This window comes from Falco peregrinus, chromosome 4 (genome assembly GCF_023634155.1).
Source record: "Falco peregrinus isolate bFalPer1 chromosome 4, bFalPer1.pri, whole genome shotgun sequence".
NCBI lineage: Eukaryota > Metazoa > Chordata > Aves > Falconiformes > Falconidae > Falco > Falco peregrinus.
Window position 1 is genome coordinate 93923293 of NC_073724.1, and position 21360 is coordinate 93944652.

General features: G+C 43.4%; 2 protein-coding genes across 3 annotated transcripts in view; one reads left to right on the forward strand and one right to left on the reverse strand.

Moving 5' to 3' along the window:
* The first annotated feature begins 88 nt into the window (after nucleotides 1-88).
* STOML3 (stomatin like 3) lies at nucleotides 89-14538 on the forward strand. 2 transcript variants are annotated; one of them, XM_005240261.4, is made up of 7 exons: nucleotides 89-3221; nucleotides 6631-6734; nucleotides 7563-7635; nucleotides 8879-8961; nucleotides 10501-10704; nucleotides 11726-11860; nucleotides 12010-14538. In XM_005240261.4, the coding sequence occupies exons 1-7, from the start codon at nucleotides 3170-3172 to the stop codon at nucleotides 12208-12210; spliced, it is 852 nt and encodes a 283-aa protein (XP_005240318.3). In that variant the 5' UTR covers nucleotides 89-3169; the 3' UTR covers nucleotides 12211-14538. The 2 variants fall into 2 exon arrangements, with proteins under 2 accessions (XP_005240318.3, XP_055659099.1); XM_055803124.1 differs by having other exon boundaries at nucleotides 89-6734.
* Nucleotides 14539-14634: 96 nt separating this feature from the next.
* The window catches only part of LOC101924008 (complement C4), a gene marked incomplete at its 5' end in the record, with an annotated part of 42626 nt that continues 35900 nt past the window's right edge, over nucleotides 14635-21360 (reverse strand). The window contains 5 exons of the mRNA XM_055803121.1: nucleotides 14635-14974; nucleotides 16134-16266; nucleotides 19636-19719; nucleotides 20472-20564; nucleotides 20920-21009. Of these exons, the coding sequence (XP_055659096.1) occupies nucleotides 14836-14974; nucleotides 16134-16266; nucleotides 19636-19719; nucleotides 20472-20564; nucleotides 20920-21009 (539 nt within the window). The remainder of the gene's footprint in view (nucleotides 14975-16133; nucleotides 16267-19635; nucleotides 19720-20471; nucleotides 20565-20919; nucleotides 21010-21360) is intronic.

The window sequence follows — 21360 nt, forward strand, 5'->3', positions numbered from 1 at the left end:
TTTCTTTCAAGTGCTTTAATTACAGTTGTAGAGAATACAGGAGAAACAGCAATTTTCTGTCCTACTCTTCCTCTGGTTTGCAAGTGAGTGTTGTGAGTTTGGCTGGGCCTGGAAGGAAACTCGTCATAGTACAGAATAATAGAATTGTTCAGGTTATGAATGATCCTACTTCCTTGCAAATTGCCTTCCTTTCTGGGTTGAGATGGGAGCTATCCCTTTGACTGTCTCATATTTGCTCATGCTCTAGCGAAGTGTAGCTGAAGGGGTGCCTCCTGTCGTCTCCCCATCTTCAGCTATTGAAAGTTGATGCCGTTTTCATGAGGAGGAGCAATATGGGGATGTTCCTACAAGCAATAGGATGGTACTGTTAATCAGCTCTGTGTCCTGTCCCTTCTAAATTTTGATCTGAGGGAAATGAATGATGGGCCTGAAGCAAATAAGCTGGTGTCTGGGGGACAGAATTCAGGGCCAGGAAAGGAGAAGGCTGAGAAATCTTTAGGAAGTGGCCAAAGTCCAGTGTGTGGGAAGGAATGTGGTGTGGGCCTAAAAAGGTCAGAAAAGGCGTAACTGAAACTTGTAACTTTTTGTTATATGCAAATCTCATGTGTAGACTCTGATGACTTTCAATACCGTTGGGATTGGCACTGTTTAGAAATGGCTGTGTGTAAAAATTGCCATTCTGGTTTTAACAAACTTTGAAGTGGGTGCTTGGTCTGTGGGATTTAGTTACTGCAGCTGGGTGATGAGATAAGCGGGAGCAACTGGACACTTCAGGGAAATTGTAAAGGACTGGTGCCGTTTGCAAGTGTAGCAGCTGGTGCAGAGAAACTGAGAGTGGTCTGCTGCCAGGTAAGCACCTTATCATCACGCCTGACCTGAGCCTTTGTGCTGTTTGCAGAATAGAAGGCTTTATCTACGTTAGCACGCTGCAGAAGGAGTTGGACTGCCACTGACCTGAACATTGATCTAATGTTGCTTATGAATCCTGCTAAAGTGACTGTGGACTCAAACTGGGTTTCTTTGTGGTACTGCTCTGCGATACAGGGCTGTCAGGCTGTTCAGCACCCATGAGCTTGCAGCTTGTAAACTGTTTTGCCCCTGAGTGCTCAAGTATTTTTTTTTTTTTCCTGTGTGTTTTATAGCACTCTGGGACATGAGTTATCCATGTGTCCCAGTATAGCCCCAGGGAGAAAGGATTAAGATTGCTCTGCCTTTGACTTCAGATTTTTGAAATGGGGAATAAAAGTACAGCTGAAGTTACGTAACAGGGAGAAACTTACACAGTGATGGTGATGTTCCTGAATATAAAAGAAAAACACCATCTGCTTTAGTCACCTTTCAAGGGATATGTTTACAGGCACCTCGGGGACTTAGCAATAAACAGTAGGGAGCAATTATTTTTGTTAGATTTTATTATGTTTTGCTCCTCCATGATGGTAGAAGCAGCTGTGTAGGTTGTGGTGTTCAAATGGCTTGGAATAAAGTTATTTTCAGTAAAACCCGAGTTGCTCTAAAATGGAAAAAAAATATGTTGGGTAGTTTTACATATTATGTTCTGAAATAATTTGAAGCGCGTTGTTCTTATAAGTGTTCACTCTTCCCACCCTGCTAGCAGGCATCTGTCCTGAACAGGCTGATCTTACAGCTCAGCTTGATGTGCCAAACAATGAAGAAAATGTTACAAATGACTTGAAATAGATGTTGTCACATATTTGGGAGGGTTTTGCAATAAGCATGTCAAGCCCAGTTTTGCAAGCTGTTTGTGCTTATGGTTTTCACTGTGATTTAAAATACCCATTCAGTGGTGCAGTTTCCTCTCTGTGAAGCTGAGAAAGGATTCTCTGGGGAGCCATCAGTGTTGAATGACCCACCTGGGGCCAGTGTGATTACTGGCAGGGAGGAAGACTTAAGCGAGATGCAGCTGGAGCCAGATCTTCAAAGGTATTGTAGATGATAGATGCCACGGAAAACAGCCATATAATTAATGCAGCTATATGTCAAAACTCATAAATCACATATGAAAAGCCACCTCTCATTTTTTCTCAAATAAGAACAGGTTTGCATCCTTCGAGAAGGCTGCTTTCTGCTGCTGCAGCCTGCAGAAGTGGCTTAGTCTGAAATGCTATGCTTGATGGGATTGTTGATATTACAATGTGTTTTGTGAAAAATATTTTGGGGAAAGTTTTAAGACTTTGGAGCTGAAATGCTTCTGCTGTGGTATTTAGGTTATCTAGCACAACAGGGTTTAACCTGTAGCGATGGACAGTATCAAGAAGTGTATGATGAGCTATTCTACACAGCATGGGGACCTCACCTGGAGGATTATTTGTGTTGCTGGTGTTTGAGATGTGAACAGCAGCTGAGTAAGGTGTACAGCAGAGGAGCAGTACTCGATCCGTACCCTCTGGCTTTATAGAATCATACAGTTGTTTAGATTGGAAAAGACCTTCAGATCATCGAGTCCAGCCGCTAACCTAGCACTCCCAAGAACCATGCCTATGTGTCTTTTAGATACTTCCAGGGATGGTGACTCAACTGTGTCCCTGGGCAGCCTGTTCCAATGCTTGACCACCCTTTTGGTGAAGAAATTTTTCCTCATATCCAATCTTAACCTCCCCTGGCTCAACTTGAGGCTGTTGCTTCTCATCCTATTGCTTGTTACCTGGGAAAAGAGACTGACACCCTCCTTGCTACACCCTCCTTTCAGGTAGTTGTAGAGAGCGACATGGTCTCCCCTGAACCTCCTCCAGGCTAAACAGCCCCAGTTCCCTCAGCTGCTCCTCACAGGACTTGTTTTCTCCTTATCTTCTCTTTCTGTTTTGTCTTGTTCTTGTTTTTTCTCTGTGGTGACGGATACTACTCATTCACAGGAATTAATTTCCAGCTTGGATTTTGTGGGGTCTAAAACCAGCTGGGCCAAGTGCATCCCCAGCCAGAAGATGGCTACAGAAGACCATGGAGTTACACCAGGGACAACTCTGACCCACAAGACTTTGTTTTTGTAAACATCCCTGCCTCACCAGGGTAACTAGCTCCCAGAGGGCTCTCGTACAAGTGGGGATTTCTCCTTTTCTCAACCTGCCTCTCAGTGCTGTGCGGGAGCGCTGTACAGTTTCAAGGTGTGCTGCTGTCTCATCTGTGAGGGGGATCAGAGCTTCCCCCAAATGGGATGGATCCCCAGAGGGAGACGCCCAAGAAAAACAACATGGAGCATCTAATTGGTAAGCCTTACTTTGTGTGTCTGTGTGGGTTTTTTTCTCAGTATTAGTATAAAGGAGCAAAACTAACCAAGCAAAAAAAAAGTACATTTGATCCCAGGCATTCACCATGTCTCCCACATAGGCTGGAGCTGAAAATTCAGTATGTGCCACTGTGAGTGATGGAGCAAACTGCCTCATACTGCCCTGCCAGCATGTGTCAGCATCTGCCTTCCAGCAAAATAACCCCAGGGACTAAAATGGCCAGTTCAGCTATTGATACACTTTTGTATGTAGGGATGGGATGGAAAGGGAAAAAGATGAGTTAGTTCAGGAAGGTAGAAGAATTTTTCAGCTCCAAAAGGACACTTGATGAGTTTGGACTTCTGTGATGAACACCTGGTGCTCTCTTTTAAGCAAGGAAACTGATGCCAAACCAAGTTGTTACGGGCAATGTGTGCTGTTTTCACTGTTGTGTCTGGCTGTAAGTACGGATGCTGTGGTGGGACAAGCATAATTCTAGGCAGGACTGATCTGGGTGCTTGTCGAAAGCAGGGCGGTACATAGTGGTTACAAGAAGCTGAGGCTACTCCGTCTCTTTGTTGCTGTAGGAGACTTAGGAGATTTTTGCCTGCAGCACTTTATGTTCACAGGGCGACTTGGACAGCAGCTTTTCATTTGTTTTTCAAGTTTGATACACACATCATGATTTTGTGTATCAAGTGTGTTCATGATGTACCATCATGATGAGAGTATTAAAAAAATGCAAAGTGAATCTTATGATTATCCTGGAGCTTTTCCACAGCTGCTCGTTGATGAGCTCTGACATTTTGCAGTGCATTACAGCTCGTGGTTTGCTCTGGACTGTAGACCCAAGTGAGTGAGGTTTTTTGGTGTTTACAACTATTGTAATCCATATATGAGTGTGGCAAAACCAGGTCACTGATAGTTTGGGTTGTGAGTGATCCTTATTCTTCACTACTTTTTTAGAGTCTTCCATTTGTCACGTGGTAAAATGGTTTGAAACTTCAGGGTAATTTGAGAACATTTGTGGTGTGTTTGGGGGAGCTAGGTCTGGATTCACTATTAAGAAGGCAAACTTTCATATCCTCCTTATTGGAATCTATGTTTTTAGTTGGCATGAGGATCTCTAGGACAGTTCTCATGGAGAAGGATTCCATTGTACTTTGTCGAGTTTTGGATGTGTGCTTTTTGCCCATAGTGGTGATAGGTGTTATCTTGACCCCCTACTTCTTCTCAGCTGCTTGAATATCAGTCTGCAAACTGTAGGCATTTGTTCCCAGCCATTCCCCCTGTCTGTGGATTATGTCATTCCTGCCAGGTATCTTCACAGTGGTTTCAGGTGGGTGATGGTAGATGATGCTACAATCCAAAATTGCTTTTAAGGAGGTTCTTCATAACCATGTTTGGCACTGGAGAAATAGATCTGCAGACGTTTTTCTGTAAGCTAATCGTTTAAATGAAATAGAGGGAGTGCAGAATGTTGAGTTCTGCTGAATACAATATCCCTTCATGATTGATTTCCCCAAGTTTTGGATGAAGAATTATGAATGTTGCCCATTCCATGAGTTTCCTTGACCTCCCTCCACTGATTAAAAGGCACTTGACTGCTGGTACATCATGTACCTGTTGTAGCCTGACTAGTTCAACCTGAAGTACACTGTGTGGCAAACAAGCAGCAGTGAAAGCGTTAAAGATTTTCACATTAAAGCAAAAGCCCTGTCTCCATACACATGGCCTTAAGGTCTTCCTGGTAATTTACTCAGGGGAGCTCCTCCTACCATTCCTACCACTGATTGCAGAATGGCTGATGATACCTCACAAAACAGCCAGGGGTTTCAAATTACTGTTTTTTGGAAAGGGTCGGGAGGAAAGCTGGGCTCCCAGTGCACCAGTTCTGTGCTCAACTCTCAGGAAGGCTTGAAACTTGGCCTTCTTGGATGCAAACATATTTATGTGCAAGTAATTAAACCTGCAGTGGGGACCTCAGAATTAGGACGGGCAAGACTGCAAGCAGCAAAGGGCTTGGCTGGAACACCCAGGCTTGCAGTTTGCATTGCCAGAGCTGCACGGATGGATGCTGGAGGGAGGAAGGAGCTGCAGGAGCGATGTGTTGTGCCTCCTCCTCCATGGTTGCTGGGTTTTTTTCTGACAAACCTGTCAGTCCTGCTCTGCTGGTCTGTTAACTTGTGTGTTACAGATCAGGTAGCCTCATGCTGTTTCGCTGTGGTGACAAGTTTTTTCTCACAATGTATAAAATGAATCATTTTCTTTTCTATTTATCAGTTTCTGTCTGCATATGAATTGAATTTGATGTCAGAATTTCCCAGTGCAACCCTGTAACATCCAAATCATGCTGCATCTTTCCATCAGGATGGGGGACATTCTTTAGAAGACCTCTGAGCCTTCATCCGTCTCTCCTGCCTCTTCCTCTTGGGCTGGGAAACAGGGTGTGGTGTTCAGCTTCTTGTCTGCTGATACTCATGCCTGCAAAGATTTTCTTCTGGCCCAAACCTGACAGTCGGGCAGCCCTTGGGGCCAGCCCAGCCCACATCCCTGCAGCTTCTGCTTTTCTTGTGACTCTCCTGAGCCAGGGCATTTCTACATTTAGCAAAATTCAGTTGACCTTGCAGCACTCCATCCTGGTGGCACGACTGTCCTGTTCCACTCCTCACTCTCTTCTTTGAGGACCTCAGTGGCTCCAGCTGCTTTTCAAAGAGCAGCTGCTCCTTGGTCACCTTTTCCTTACAAAGAGACTCCCAAACTTCTAGTACTTGAACAACAACTCACCATTGCCTTCCCTTCAGGCACTAAAATGATGAAAGTATTTTGATGTGTTTTTATGATAATGAAATAATGAAATTTCATTATCATTACGTTCTGGGATGAGACGAGCTGCATCCAGTGAGAGAATTGCTCAAAATGCAGGGGCGTGCACTTTGACAAGCACTGGTTTTTAAGCTTATGGTCCAGTGGATGAACTGGTCCATAAATATTCCTCAAAATGTTCATCTAAAGGCAGCAGGAGTTCCACTCATTTTCATTATTAGCTGTTTCATATGAACTAAATCTTTTGCCCCACTCATGGCACACTGACAGAGATTCATATCCATGGATACTCCACCCAATGTTTTATTTCTCCTTCACAGCCCTCAGCTTTGGCAATGCTTTTCATTTTTCCTCTTTCTTTCCTCTTGCAAAATGTACTTTCTGACCCTTTTAACGTTTTGGGCAAAAGGGCAATATAGCTGGATATTTGCTTAGGTGTTTTTATGACTTTCTATGAGGGATAGGAGGGAGGAAGAGGGAGTGAGTTTGCAGTCCCTCATGATTGCACTGGGCTAGATCTACATGCCTCAGATAACTTTTCAAAATTTGCATTCATTGCTCTTATTCCTTATTTTTGTTATAGCTGACAGACGGGAAGGCATTGGCGTCTGTGGCTGGATCCTGGTTTCGCTTTCATTCCTCCTGGTGCTTGTTACCTTTCCTATTTCCATCTGGACATGTATCAAGGTAAGCTAGTGGGATCTGAGGCACATAAATTATCATCACTGTTACTTACATTTATTGATTTCTTGATTTTGTTAAGACAAGGCACTTCACGTTTACTCTTTGGAAATCATAGGTGCTTGTAGTGAAGATGCAGTCTGGGACCGAGAGTCGTGTTCTTCCACTGACTTTCTGTATCACCACAAGTTACTCTTTTAATTTCTTCCATTCTCAATCAACAGTTAAATTTCCCTGCTTTGCAACACTGGGAGAATAAATCTACAAACTTTTCTGAAGAACTCTTATTTGATGCTGCCAGCAATAGTGATTAACATGAGCACATGGGAACATGGCTCCCTGCATTGAGCTGCTATATAACCTAAACCCACAAAATGCCCCATCAAGACATGGGCAGAATATGATTAATTTAAAGCAGTTTTTAGGGGTGAGTTACCAGGGTGATTGCCCTGAACACCAGGCCTTGAGTAGTCCTGCTACAGTAACCACAGTAGTTAGCTAGATTATCTCAAGCAAGACATCCTTTGCCTATAGCTCCTCTGAGTGTAGTATTGATGTTGAGGGGGTTGTGGGTAGCCTTGTTAGATCAGTGACAATTCTTTCATATTTGATCTGTTTAGTACTCCATTTGCAGGACCAGGGGGGCTGAGTTTTCGCAGAAAAGCATGAGGTGAGGGGAAGACTTGAAATGCCTCGTGATTTGCAGCTTTGTTGGTTCCTATGTTATTGTACATTTATTTACATTTAATATAGATGCCAAAGATTTAAAAAAATCAAACCAGAGAGCAGGGATAGAATTAATGGTAACACTCTAAATTTAAAATATTTTCCTAGGTTATCAGAGAATATGAACGTGCTGTTGTATTTCGGCTGGGACGTATACTGTCTAAGAAAGCAAAGGGACCAGGTGAATGCATGCAGTTTTACTCCTGTTATGATGCACTGCTTTTATTTAAGTATGATGCACTCTAACCACATAGAGAATTGCACAGGTCCATGAAATAAATCCTTCTTCGTAGCACGAGGGGGATGAGATGGTCCTCTCCACTGCAGCTCTTTTACCTGCAGGGTGTTTGTTTTTCTGAAGAGAAGATAAAGCCCACCGCTTGTCACAGCACAACACAGAAGGTTGAGGACCTTGATACCAGGTGTGGATTTGCTGCTGAGTAGATTGGACAACAACAGGTTAAGCTCATGCTGCAGACACTGGTGCAGGACAGGAAGGTTTAAATTCAGTCTTCAGGTCTGCCACAGACTTTTTGGAGTGACTGTGGCCACTTTCCCTCTACCTCACTTCCAACACTACCTGTTGCTGCCAGTTCTTTAGCTGTCTGCGGCTCTGAAAGTGGTAAATGCGCCAGGGCAGGGACACTCAGCATCTATCCAGAGTTTGTTACCGTCACCTAGGATCAGGCTGCAAATCACAAATACAAGCCAAACCCAACAGCATGAGGTATTTGCACTGGTGCAGTTACCACCTCTGTGCAATGAAACTGGGGACACTGGAAGTCGAAATAAGAGGAAAAAGTCCTTTTCAGGTACTGTCCTTCCTCTTGAGTAACAGCCATGTGGTCCCAAAAGCGGCTAGGGCAGGTGCAGAGCTCTTCTGTGTGGCTCTGGGCACCTGAGCAAGGTGCTGAGATTAGAGGAATAGTTATGTCAAGTGTCCGTCTCTTATGTCGGGGACTCCTTCACAGGATGTATCAGACCCTGGGACAACGTTCCTCATGTGGGAGCCTACAGGTGGTGCAGGAATCTGGACCTCAGCGGTGTCTTTCCTGGGGACCCACATACGGTACCACAGATGGCTTATGATTTAATAAGGGGAAACTAAAGAAAGGCATGGAAGGAGTTTTTGCCAAAAGTCTCATGGTAGATTTGAGACCAGACCTGCAATCTGCCCATTACCAGTCCGGAGCCCAAGGTCATTAAGCTCTAATAAATTCAGATTGTTTGCAGATATCTGCATTTCCCTGTTATTTGAAAAAGCAAAACCTTACTGTTGTCACCTCCTGTAGCAGAAAGGACAGCTGTAGTAATAAGGTGGGTTCATTCCCCACCCTGTGGGTATTTCTGATTGCTTTGTACAGGATACCTGGTTCTAGACTTAGCTTTCAGAGGTTTTTCATCTAATTATTTTTATTTTTCAGGTATGATCCTCATACTTCCGTGTACAGATACGTTTATCAAGGTTGATCTTAGAATGGTTACCTGTAACATTCCTCCACAAGAGGTAACTATTCTCTGGCAACCATCTAAGAAATAAAAGGTAGAGTGGATTCATGGCACGATCAAAAACAATGCAGGTGTTTTATAGCCTTGCAGCTGTGAGCTACAATATAGAATTTAGCTTACTTGCTGTATCTTCTGGCTTCCAAACTGTTTACAAAACTTCTGCTTATGAAAACCTGCAGACACATCATTGCAGGCCAAGCAAACTCCTTTTGCTAATATTCAGAACTGTGAGATAAATGATAAGGGGGAGGGGAGGCAGAATTGCAAATGGGAAACAGAGAGGACAAGAGAGGAGAGGCTAAAAAATTTCAGAAATTAATGTCCTAATAGAATTGGGTCTGACGTGCAGCTCACCATTCCAAAAAGCCTTCACTGATGTAGCTGCTGCTTGAAGGTACACGTACTCTGTGCTTCTGAGAAGGCAAATTACATAGGGGTAACAAATCTCCTTAAATTAACATGAATTAGCAGGCAACCATCCACTGAACTCAGATCCAAGCAGGAATGGAGGGGCGTATCTGTAGGCATGATACTGACAGACATTGACTGAAGAATTTAATCTGAAGAATCAGTTGCTGAGCAGTTCCCATCCTCCTGATCAACTTTTCACTCCGTGTTGCCCCAGCCCCACTGCAGTACAATGCTTCTACTCATGGAGCTGGCACTGCTGTCCCCATCCTTACACGAAGAGCAGAGAGGGAAGAGATGGCCCCAGGACCCCTTTGGCCCCCAGGGTTGCCCCTTGCGATTGCCTCCAGAGCTGTTCCCTGGACCATTACCTTTCCGTAATCACAAAGAGCCTTTCCTCAGAGTGCAGGTTGCACGGGTGCATGTTGTGGAATGAAAAATGGCTCCCCTGAAACAGGAGTCTGGAAGGAAGACGGTTGCAGTACTTGTGCTGTACAAGGTCTAGCAGCTTTTGCTGTGGCTTCTGCAGCTGCTGGCAGGGCTCCCGTGAAACATTGGTTTGCAGGCGGCAGATGCTAAGGAGGGAAGAGACAGTGGAACATCATCAGTGCTCCACTGAGGCCAGCTGCCTGCTGAGGCATGGGGACTTGTCTGGCAAAAGATAACACAACTCCTCTATGAATACTTAAAATATTTTTTCAGAGTTTCTTCTCACAATTTCTTGCACTTTGCTTTTCATTTTTGTTTTGATTTGCTGGTGTTTCTTAGAAATACATTGTTTAGGGGGAAGTAGTGCAGATCTTCCAAACTGCATGCAGTGTATAAAATTATTAATGGCCCTTTCTACAAGAAAGGAAAAGGGTAATCATAATCTATTATTACAGAAGAAATTAATTCAAGTTATGATATTCACTTACCATTGAAACAGTTTGTTTAAAGGCCATGTACGCTATTTTGCCTCAGTTTAAACTGTAGTGATGCTGTATAGCTTCTTTGAAGTAATTTCTCAGGGGAATGTCAAAGAAACCAAAAGAAATTCTTAGCTTCCTTGATTTACCAGGGCCTTTGTTTCACTAAGGGGAAAACAAATTATTTCCCTTCTTTAATTCTATATGTTTCTGGAATGCAGATTCTCACGAAAGATGCCGTTACTGCCCAGGTCGATGGGGTGGTATGCTACAGGATCCACAGTGCTGTCAGCGCAGTCGCCAACGTCACTGATGTCCACTCAGCTACCTTCCTCGTGGCACAGAGCACCCTGAGAGGTGTGTTGGGTACACAGAGCTTGGCTCAGCTCCTGGCAGGTCGTGAGGAGATCGCGCACAGTATTCAGGTAAATCTGGCTCTCAAAATTCACTGAGCAGCATGGAGACATGTTCTGAGGAGTAGCAAATTAGGAATAATCTCTTTTTTTTCTTCAACAACGATAACAAAATTTTCCTTCATGTTTTCTTTTCACTTATCGTCTTAATTTTTAAAGTCAGAAAGAGTTATTCTAAAGGTATTTCCCCAGGTTCTTGTAGAAAGGTTATTTCCTACCAAAAGGCAATTAAGATTCTGAAATTATCCAGTTACTTGAATAAATTACTTTAATCTTTCCACAGAGGCCACTGCAAGTGGTGAGGAAGCCTGCTGTTCATGGGAAGCTCTGTCTTGAGCAGACCCTTGACTGAGGTTTAATGGAGGCAAGGCTTGTATCTCCTGTCATAACAACTAAGAGTGCAGAACTGAGTTCCTTTACACTTTGAAATGCCATCTGTCTGGGGGTTTTATTTCACAGCCAAGGAGGGAGCAGAGAAGAAGTCCAACAACTGATTTACTCTTGTCAGTCAGAGACGAGGCGTAGTGGAATCCAGGAGAGACTGTGCCCCTCTGCAGCCAGGAGAGCGGCTGCGGGGCATGGTGGTGACGTGAATTGCAGTAGTGCCCAGGAGCCTGAGCACAGAGGAGCGTGCAGCGCTGTGCGCTGTCTTTCACCCACGGTGTGCTCTGACGTGCTTTCACAGTGTCGCGCTGTTGTAGGAAGTTCCCTTTGTTTACTTTGTAAAGTTTACTTTGTAAAAGGGTGAAGTGTGGAAAGTGGCCCCCTAAAGAAAAGGCAGGGATCGTTGCTTAGGAGGCAGTAGAGAAGCCACACAGGAGAACACCAGTGTTGATCGACAGGAGTTTCACAAGGCTGCGGTACCCGCTGTACGCGCAGCGCGTTGGGTGTTAGTGCCCCTGGACGGCCCCGTCTTTCTCTGGGGCAGGTCTGCGTGCTGCCCTTCCTTCTGCCCAAGCAGCAGGGTGCGGCGCGGGGTTTTCTCTCTGCCAGCACTGTGCTCTTCCTGGTGGGTTGTGTGTTTGTCCCTAAGGCTATCCTCAACAGCGCTACGGAGCAGTGGGGAATCAGAGTGGCCCGTGTGGAGATCAAAGATGTCAGGATTCCTGTGGCCATGCAGAGGGCAATGGCAGCTGAAGCAGAGGCTGCTCGAGAGACAAGAGCTAAGGTGAGACCCATGGCAATGTCAGCCCCCAAGCTCTTGTATTCTTGTCCCAGGCATCCAAGTGCCTGTTTGTTTTCTCCTCATTGTAAAGATGAATTTTCCCCCACTATGGACACCATCACAGTGCCATTTCCATGTCTCTTACTTTGCAGGTCGTGGCAGCACAGGGCGAGAGGAATGCTTCTGAAGCACTCAGGCAGGCCTCCGTGGTGCTGGCTGAGTCTCCAGCAGGTCTTCAGCTGCGCTACCTACAAACACTAACAACCTTGGCAGCAAAGAATAATTCCACCATTGTCTTCCCTTTCCCTATAAATATGCTTAAGAGTTCGGGGCAGAGAAGTAAGGAGGGATAGAGACTGTTCTACACTAGCTCCTTGGGCAGAGACATTTCCCAGGCTTCCTGGGAAGCAAGAGGTTCCGGATTACCAGAATTAAAGGAGAAGCATGCTTGGGTCCTCTGTACCAAAAATAAAAGTAAAAATAGTTTAATAATCACACATAGTTTCCACATTTGGAGACTGCATTTGCAAGGTTCAGGCACTAAGCAGTTTCAGTTTAGACTCATCTCCAAGTTAAATGGAAGAAAATATATAAAAATGGAATAAAATATGTAAAATGCATGTTAGACTTAAAATTAAATTTTAATGATGCTTTCACCACATTTTACAGTCTTGAGTGTAGCAATTATTTGGTGATTTGTCTGCTAAGCAAGAACCTCTGAGCTCTTGATGTATGCAACACAGCAAAAGTGTCAGGTACTGGTATTTAATTTAAGTCCTGTGGAGCAGAAAGAAGAATTTGGCCCCTAACCTTAGAGGTATTCCTTATAACTATTAGCAGAATTACTGGATAATTGGTATATCAGTGGAACAGCCTATTCTTTACCTTATATGAGTAGAAATCAGCGCTTGCTTTACTGACCTCAGCTGGATTTTGCCATATAACTGACATTTCTACAAGCTCTGTAACAAAAGGAGGAGAATATATGTCCAGATATTACAGTCATATTTCCTAGATCTGAAAGCTGGGGCAATCCTCAAGGGAAAAATTTTTTTCTATATTAATCAAAGTATCTGTCTTGCACCATCAGGAAGTTTCTTATCCTCCTTTGCAGATGTCATTATGCGGCGGTGCAGGTCTTATATACAATAAGCATCTCCCTTCTTCTGAGGAAAGGCGGGGAGAGCTGGGCTTGCTTGATCTAGAGGAGAGAAGACTGAGAGGGGGCCTTCTCAATGCACACAAACATCTTAAGGGTGAGTGTAGGAAGGATGGGGCCAGGCTCTTTTCCGTGGTGCCCAGCAACAGGACAAGGGGCAATGGGCACAAACTGCAACATGGGAAGTGCCATCTGAATGTGAGGAAGAACTTCTTTACCTTGAGGATGACAGAGCACTGGAAGAGACTGCCCAGAGAGGCTCTGGAGTTTCCTCTGGAGACATTCAAAATCCACCTGGATGTGATCCTGTGCAACCTGCTCTAGGAGAACCTGTTTTAGCAGGGGATTGGACTAGATGATCTCCAGAGGTCCCTTCCAACCCTGACCATTCTAGGATTCTGTGATTCTATTTTCCAGCTGCCTGCTATGAATCTGAAGGCTCTCGTGGTGTAGCTGTTCTGGTAGGTGCTGCTGCTGTCTAGTGTCTTGTCCCCACAAGGCTCACTGCTCTCCCTCCTATCCAGTACACATTTGATTCCAAATTAAGCAGATCAGGATGGACCTATTAATTATCATATTGTTGATACAACCTCTTCTTATTTTTACTGCAGTGTAACATAAGCAGTCGAGGTGGCCAATTTTTGTGCTCAGTAGCTGCTGGCAGGAAGACAATGGTATGGGCATCTGAGGATAGTGACCTGTTCAGCTTTTCGTTGTAGCTCGTCTGCTTCAGACATGACGGCCAACTGGCATTTCGCTGGCAAATGAAAGATGTAAAACCTGTATTTGCAGGTGATCTACTTATCAGTGTTATCAAAACGTTTTCTACAGACTTTTTCCTATCCTAAGAAAAGAGAGGGTTTGAGTTTTAGGGTCATGTTTCATCATCAACTTAGTTTACCATTTGTGGAAGCCTTTCTAACCGTGACAGCAAACCCCCCTACCTTTCCCTGACAAATATTGCATCTCCACTACAGAGCTGTTTGCATACCTGCAGAAGCAGCAGCGCTTTAGAAAAATGCAGCTACAGGTTGCGTCCGGTTTTTTGTTTTGGTTTGTTTTTAAGTAATGCAAAGTAATTAAACTCTAAAAAAAAGAAAAGCTTGAAAGACTTGTGATTACAGGGTGCAGTTAAAAAGCACTTCTATGTCCTGAGTGAGCTGTCAGCACTAACTAGCCTGTGCACGGCTCCTGGATCAGGCACAGGACACATCCAGTCCTGTTGTGGGCCAGTTCCTTTTCCAGCTTCAGAAGCACGTATGGGAGTCCTGCTGTGGTACGAGTGGGATCATCTGTTCCCCTACCTGAGGACTCACAATGAAAATAAGAAATTAACTGATGTGCTGAAGCATGAGTGTATCTCTTTTCACTCAGCAGCAGTGTAAGACTGGCTGTACTCGCTAATCTCATGAATGCCCAGTCTTGTTTCTGACCCATGCAGACTTCTTGGCCTCTTTTTGTGTCCAGTGACAATGACTGCAAGAATTAATCACCTCTGCAAGCCCAATGATTTTTCATTTGATCCTCTGCAGGATAATTGCACTGTTGTATAATGGATCAGGGAAACAGAAATTCCTGCTGTCGCTTCACCAGTGACAGGGACAATAAACGCAATAACTAGTAGAGTAACTGCCATTTTTATTGTATTACCCCCACACATACATCTACAAGAAGATACTCCAATCAGTGAAACAGATAGCAACAGAAGCAACTCTGCAATGTTTCAGGTGCCATTCTGATGCACAGGTTTTGCAAGAAAAAATTCGGGAAGAAGCTGAGTCACAGTCATACAGCTACGCTGTGGGATCAGAGCGATCGTTCAGAAGAGGCAGAGGCCATCAGGCATGTTCATGAAGTCCTGCAGGTGAGCACAGGCTTCCCGGCGCAGAGTGGTGCGGCACTCGCTGGCACTCGGAATTTTCTCTACCCAGGCTTGTGCATCAAGGAAGTACTGCATCCTGGGTGCAAGTGGGACAGGCAAAGGAGGTGAGTTGTTACTGCTGACATGGAGCAATGGGAAAGGTAATCCCCGTGACATCCCTCCACCGAGGCACCTCTGAGATCAGGCAGAGTTATACTAGCCAAGAAGCTTGCCTGAAACCTAGTTTCATCAGTAGGTTAACTGAGCTTATAACTCGATAAAGTTTGGGAAGTATCAGTGCTAATCTGGGACAAATCTGGCTGTACGTGTATTTTGAGTGACACCAGGTAAGCTTGGACTAAGTTTAGAGTTTTCTGGAGTGGTACAAAATGCCCCAGTGCATGCCAATGGGACACAGCGAAGGGGAGTTTAGCTTCAGCAGACTACTCCAGAATGTTTCCTAATTTTCTGTGATCAGAAGCTGTGTAGCTTCTGGCATTTTATGACTGGAATGGAGAGGACTTCAGAGGTTACACCTCTGCTGGGAGCCTTCAGTCTTTAGCATGTCTTTGTTGAAGCAGGTCCCTGGCTTAAGCACTCACTTTGGTGTCATGTAGAGATGGGGAGAGGGAACTTTTCAAGGTTTTAGGAAGTGGCGCTCACAATTTGATTGAAAACGTCTCCCTCCTAGAAGCTCTCAGAGGCACTAACTTTCTCCAGTTCGGTGCAGGGAAATGAATCATATAAGATGCCTTCCTCACTGAATATTTGATGGTGTCAGACTAAATTCCTCTTCAGATAAATTCCCGTTTTTTCATTAGTGTGCCAGTGAGAAATGAGAAGAATATGCTATTTGCATGCATGATATAACAGAAAACTTGAGAGCTGCTCTTAGCCATGGTCCCACCGATTTCTTTTGCAAACACAGGAGTTGTGTAAGGCATCTGCAGTAGATGGAATTGTGTAGCATTTGCCTTTCTCTTTTTCTAGCTGTGCGTTTTTAACCCAGTGGAGTCAGGGCCAGATTTTGATTCTGAAAAGTGTGGGAACCAGGCTCTGCACAGATGCATGAGCCAATAGATTTGGGTGGCTCAGATGTTCCCCACAGCTACTCTTTTGCCACCAAAGAGTGGTACTCTTTGCACGCTAGAAAAGCCAGCAGAATCAATCCCTAAGAAATCTGTTCCTCCCTTTGCTTTCTGGAGGTTCATGCTCCATGATAGCAGCCACTGCTGCTCAGGAACCATTGCACTTACTTGTTGTTGGAATCAACAGTTTCCCCATCTTTCCCCATGAGGAGGTACCGTTTGCCAGCGACCATGTTTAACTTGCACGTGGAGCGTGTTAGGAACTGTCGGTGGGAACCTATTTGGATGCTTTCATCAGTAGCTGTGACAGGAGAAGAAAAAAACCCACAAATTTTTCTAATAAAGAATAGAACCGTAGCCCACAGGACACATCAGCCCCTTGTGATCGTTTATGCCACTGCTAAGGCAAGGTAATACTTCACTTGGGGGTTCTGGCTTGACATGGGAATAAATGACCATGCTACGGTAGGATATCTTTACCTTAACATTACCTGACAAAAAGTAAGCCATTTCTGTCTCAGCTGGTTGTCTTGGCCTCCTCAGTAGTTATTAAAGGAGCTGTTTTGCTATAGAGAACTTTCAGTCAGGCCTTATGGAGTTTGTTTAAATCTCAAAGATTGGAGGAAAAGCCGAAGGAAAAAGAAAACATGCTATCATATATTTCAGATTGCTCAAGCTCATAGTGGTCTTAAGAGCTAGCAAACTAAATTCAAGCATCTGGAGGCTCAACAATGCAACAGGTAGTATTAAAAACTCACTCTCCTTAGCACACCTGACCTGAACTTCACCGATACAGCCTTTATGCTATTCCTCTGAAGCTGATATGTAGGACATGCACTTGGTGATCTCCACATTAAAATAACTTAGCAAGATTCTGGTCTGGATTCTGGCCCAGAAGATTTTCCATTCAAGAGCTGCACTTCCATTACAGAACTGGATATCCAAGGCAGAAGAGAAAGCTACTCAGGTACTGCAATGACATGAGAGCTGGAGAGATGCTTATTCATCAGGCTAGCCACGTATCATGAGGATACTGTGTTGTTTGGCTAGAACAATGGTTTTCAAAGTCCATTTGGAAAAAAAAAAATCAAATAACAGCAATGTTCTAATTGCTTACTCTCTAACTATAATGTGAATTGTCATGCACAACTGTGGTGACAAATTCAACGTTAAACCAGCCTAAATTACAAGTAAGATACCACAGTCTTCCTACAGCTTCCACAGTTAGAAGTTTGTGCAGCTTCTGCTCTCTAAAGTATTATATTACAAGTGTGGAAAGTCTAGTTTTTAAAATTAAACCCTAGGAGTAGAATAAAAACCTGAAGTAGAATATTTTAACAGTAATAAAATTCAAGAGAATTTGATGTCGAGTGCTAATCTGTGAAACCTAGCACTAAGAACCTTATGCTATTCCTTAAAACTTGCTTTAATTTTACATACGGTACTTACAGACCAGGGAAAAGTCAGTCTTCAGTATTGTATGCTGTTTTACATGTGCATTTTTCCAAAGAATAATACAATACTGAAGGTTTTCTCATATAACCCAAGACTTTTCTATTGTTCCTATGCTATATGGTGTACTGCATTTTCATTTTGTTCAAGGAATGTAAAGAAGAGTCAGAACTACTTGACAAAACGATGATGTTATGGCTCGGGTTTGTTGTGCTTAAATTACCATGGTGTTTCTTGGTTCATATGCTTCACAAATGGCCTAATACAGTTCAGACTGTGAGGATCATGAGCATTTGAGTTATTACCTTAACAGGTTATTATGTAATTTCCAATTCTAAAGCTCCAATTAAAAAAAAAAATAATGTTCCAAAGCATCCAAGCAGAATTTAAGGGAAACAATTACTTCAGATTTTAGAATATATAACAGGAAATAAAAAAAAAACTGTGGGGGGGGAGGAGGGGAAGGATTCTGTGCTGGTTTTCACAGGCCATACTATTCCCCTAAAGGAATCGTAAGACAGCATATATGTTAGCCATACAAAACACATGCACTAATTCTATTAATAATCAAAGTAATCTGAGGAGTGAACATCTGCGATATTCTCTTTTGCTGACTTCCAAGCACAAATAAGTGTTTCCATCTGTCTTCTGAAGGATTGATACTGAAATGATGCCATGGGTCCAGAGAACGAGAATTTATCCTGCTAATTCTCACCTACCCTTGGTGACAGCAACAGAGACCAACTTCACTCAAAACACCCACAAAAAGTACAAAAGATAACTTTAGTTCAGTCATGAGCTGATATGGATGCACTGTCTTGCTTTTTCTTCATCATCATGGCTTCATGCCTCTTCCCAGCCTTTCCCAAGCCTGCTGAAAGCCTACCATCATATAGCACAAACCAAAGGGGATTTTAAAGGGATCAAAAAGAAGGAGGTAGCAGTGGGAGAAGTCATCTCTTCTTTTCAACTTTATGTTGAAAGGATGTTTCTCTCAGCTGCCAAGAAACAAAATTTTTCTAGTTGTGAGTACAAATGCACAGGGGCCTAGATCTAAATCCTGTAGGTTTTCTGGGGGGATTAATGAAACTTTCAATCATGGTACTGTAATCACTAGGTAGCATGGTACTGTAATCACTAGGTATCATTAACCCTGCATACAGAAAGCCCTGGGTGTGACAGATGCTGTCTCTGGACTCACGAAGTGTGGACATGATTTTCCAACAGGAACTGAACATTGGGCCCAGATCACAAGTTGTGTGCCATAAAGTACTGTGTGACATTGCCAGTCCCCTGGGCAAAGTCTGAGGGAGTTAATTCTTCTGTTTCAGACAGGGAAGATTTCAAAATCTTTGAAGTTGCTTTTTAAAGGCAATCTCTGGCTGCCAAACTCAAAACTGTCAACCGCATGATACCACAGCGGCTGAAGACTGAGAACTCACCTGACATCCTCTCCAGAAATTACTTTGAAGAGTGTCAGTTTTCACTGATGCTGCTGATAAAGTTCACCTGGGGACAGCTGGGATGGCAGGCCTGAAAAAGGTCTGAGAGCAGTGCAAATCTTTACACTGCACCTAAAGAAATAGCAACAAAGAAGCCTTTCTATCACCATTACTAAACTGAAGTTCTTGAGGTTTTCCTGTGTTCACCTGACTTCAGACAAGTCATCGTGGACAACTTTTAGCCTGTTCCATAAGGATTGCAAGTGCTTGATAATTTACTAGAGTAACAAGCACTTCAGAGCTTCATCTAGTATCAAAACAGAGGTCAGTGCATATGTGTACAGTAGAAAAAAATTGTGGATCAATAACAGTAGTCTTTTATAGACTTTATGTGAACTATATGATACAGAAAATCTAATATTCACTCTATGCATGTTTTTGGAGAGTTTTACCTTAGACTAGCTCCAGTTCAGAGCCATAGACCAAATGCAGCTGGAATAAGTCTTCTGGTTTAGTTTAGTCTGAAAGGATTGATGCTCCTGTGCTCTGAATGTGAACCAAAGCCAACAACTACCCCTGAGCTGAACTGAACAGTGAGGTAGCTGCACAAAATGAGCCTTGCAAGAAATCAGGCTTCTTGCAAGCCTAGTATAGAAGTATCTCTGACCCTACTTTCTACAGCAAGAGAAGGCATCTGCATGTTCATACCGGCTAACGTTCAATCAACCCAGTTTTCCTACAGGTCCATGAAAGGAGCCAAACATTTGGATACTTACTGGCTTTAAGGATTCTGTGGATTTTAGCCTCATAGTAATCAAAAACATTCTTCTGTGTACTATTGAGGACCTCCACCTCGTACACTGCAACAGACAACAACTGTGTGAAGTCAGATGGAAATAAAAGATTTCATCCCAAACCTGAAAAATAGGTATGCTTTTACCAGATGTTTATGCAGATGCTGGTGTACCATCTATTCATAAATTACGAGGGTATGAAAGATAACAGGGTAGTAATCCTGTATTCCTGATATGCTTTTAGAAACTCGGGTATTGATCAACGACCTCTAGATTTTTATTCCTGTTTGTATTTTTCTTAAAAGAAGATCCTATATGATTAGGTTTTCATTTTTTTCCCTGTCCTTCTGTTAGCATCTCACCTAGCAAAGCTGCTGAATCAGTTTTCCTTCAGTAGCTCTTCCAACTTCCCATTCAAAGAGGAGGCCAGGAAGGCAAATTAACAAAGGGGAAAATTGTTGCCTGGCTCTGCAGAAGGAGCTGCTGAGCGATGGCGTAGCATGCAGAGCCTGATCTTTATCTCCGTCCTGTAACATTAGGGATGGTGGGGATGGTGGCACTCACACCCCTGGTCTAAACCATGTGACATTATGTTGTCTGCGCTTCCTTCCCCCAGCATCCCCCAGCATCTTTCTGAGGCCTTTATTTTTCCCTTTGATGACTGCGATAGCACACGGCTTTGTTTCATCTCAGCCTCCAGGCCAGATAGAGAAACCCTACCCATTTCAGGAGAGGTCTGGCCATATAAATCTACAAATGTATCCTTGTTAAAAAGAACTATGTTTAAACAAAATCAACAGTTGTCTTTCATGCCTTACCATAATCTGAAACAGGGTAGTAGCAGACAAAACTGAGGCGTGTGGTTTGTGTTACGGCTTTACTGAAAGTTGATCTTTGTTTTGGGCAGGGACCTAGAGTGAGGAAAATAAATGATATATCTGTCTCTGAATGAATGGATATTTAGGAAATTAGGAAATATTTACAGAGAATAGAATAAAACAGCAGAACAACTTTCTTAGGGGTATGGTGGAGGTCTTTTATGTATGTATGCACATGTATATATACATTGCACTCAACTATAAAATAAATCCTGGATATCTTAAATTTTTTTTCAGTTCAGTACTGAACATACTAGAGGATGCTTTGTGTCCTGTATTATGCATTAGAATAATTGTAATGGTCCTTCCTGGGCTTCACAGTTCTTATGTTAATTGTTTGTAGAAGTAACTGTCTTCTTTTAGACCAGTCTATTTAATCATTTCTTACCTTCTGCACACTGGCAAACACTGGCGTGGCACAACTTTGAAAGCATGGCGCTATGCATGGGAGCACTGTAGGACACGCTGCACTTTCTGTCTGTGAAGAAGAAATAAAATGGCTTGTCTCAGAAAACTCAGGTGGGAAAGCCTATGCAGTGGAAACAACATTTGCAGCTTAACTTTTGCCTGGTCCAGGGAAATCAGAGCACTAAGGGGCGCATCAGCAGTCCACAAAGACCTATAGCCTAGGCACTTAGAGTATGGGCATCACCTTGCCTTTCAGCTGGGCAACAACCTGTGTTGTTGCTTTTGGTTTATTTGGGGTTTGGTTGTTTTTTTGTTTTGTTTTGTTTTTTGGTTCTCACCACCCCCCACCCCCCTTCCTGTTTCTTTGTTTTGCTCAGTTTGGGTTTTGGGTTTTTTTGTCTGGAAATTTTCTTTTAAAGTT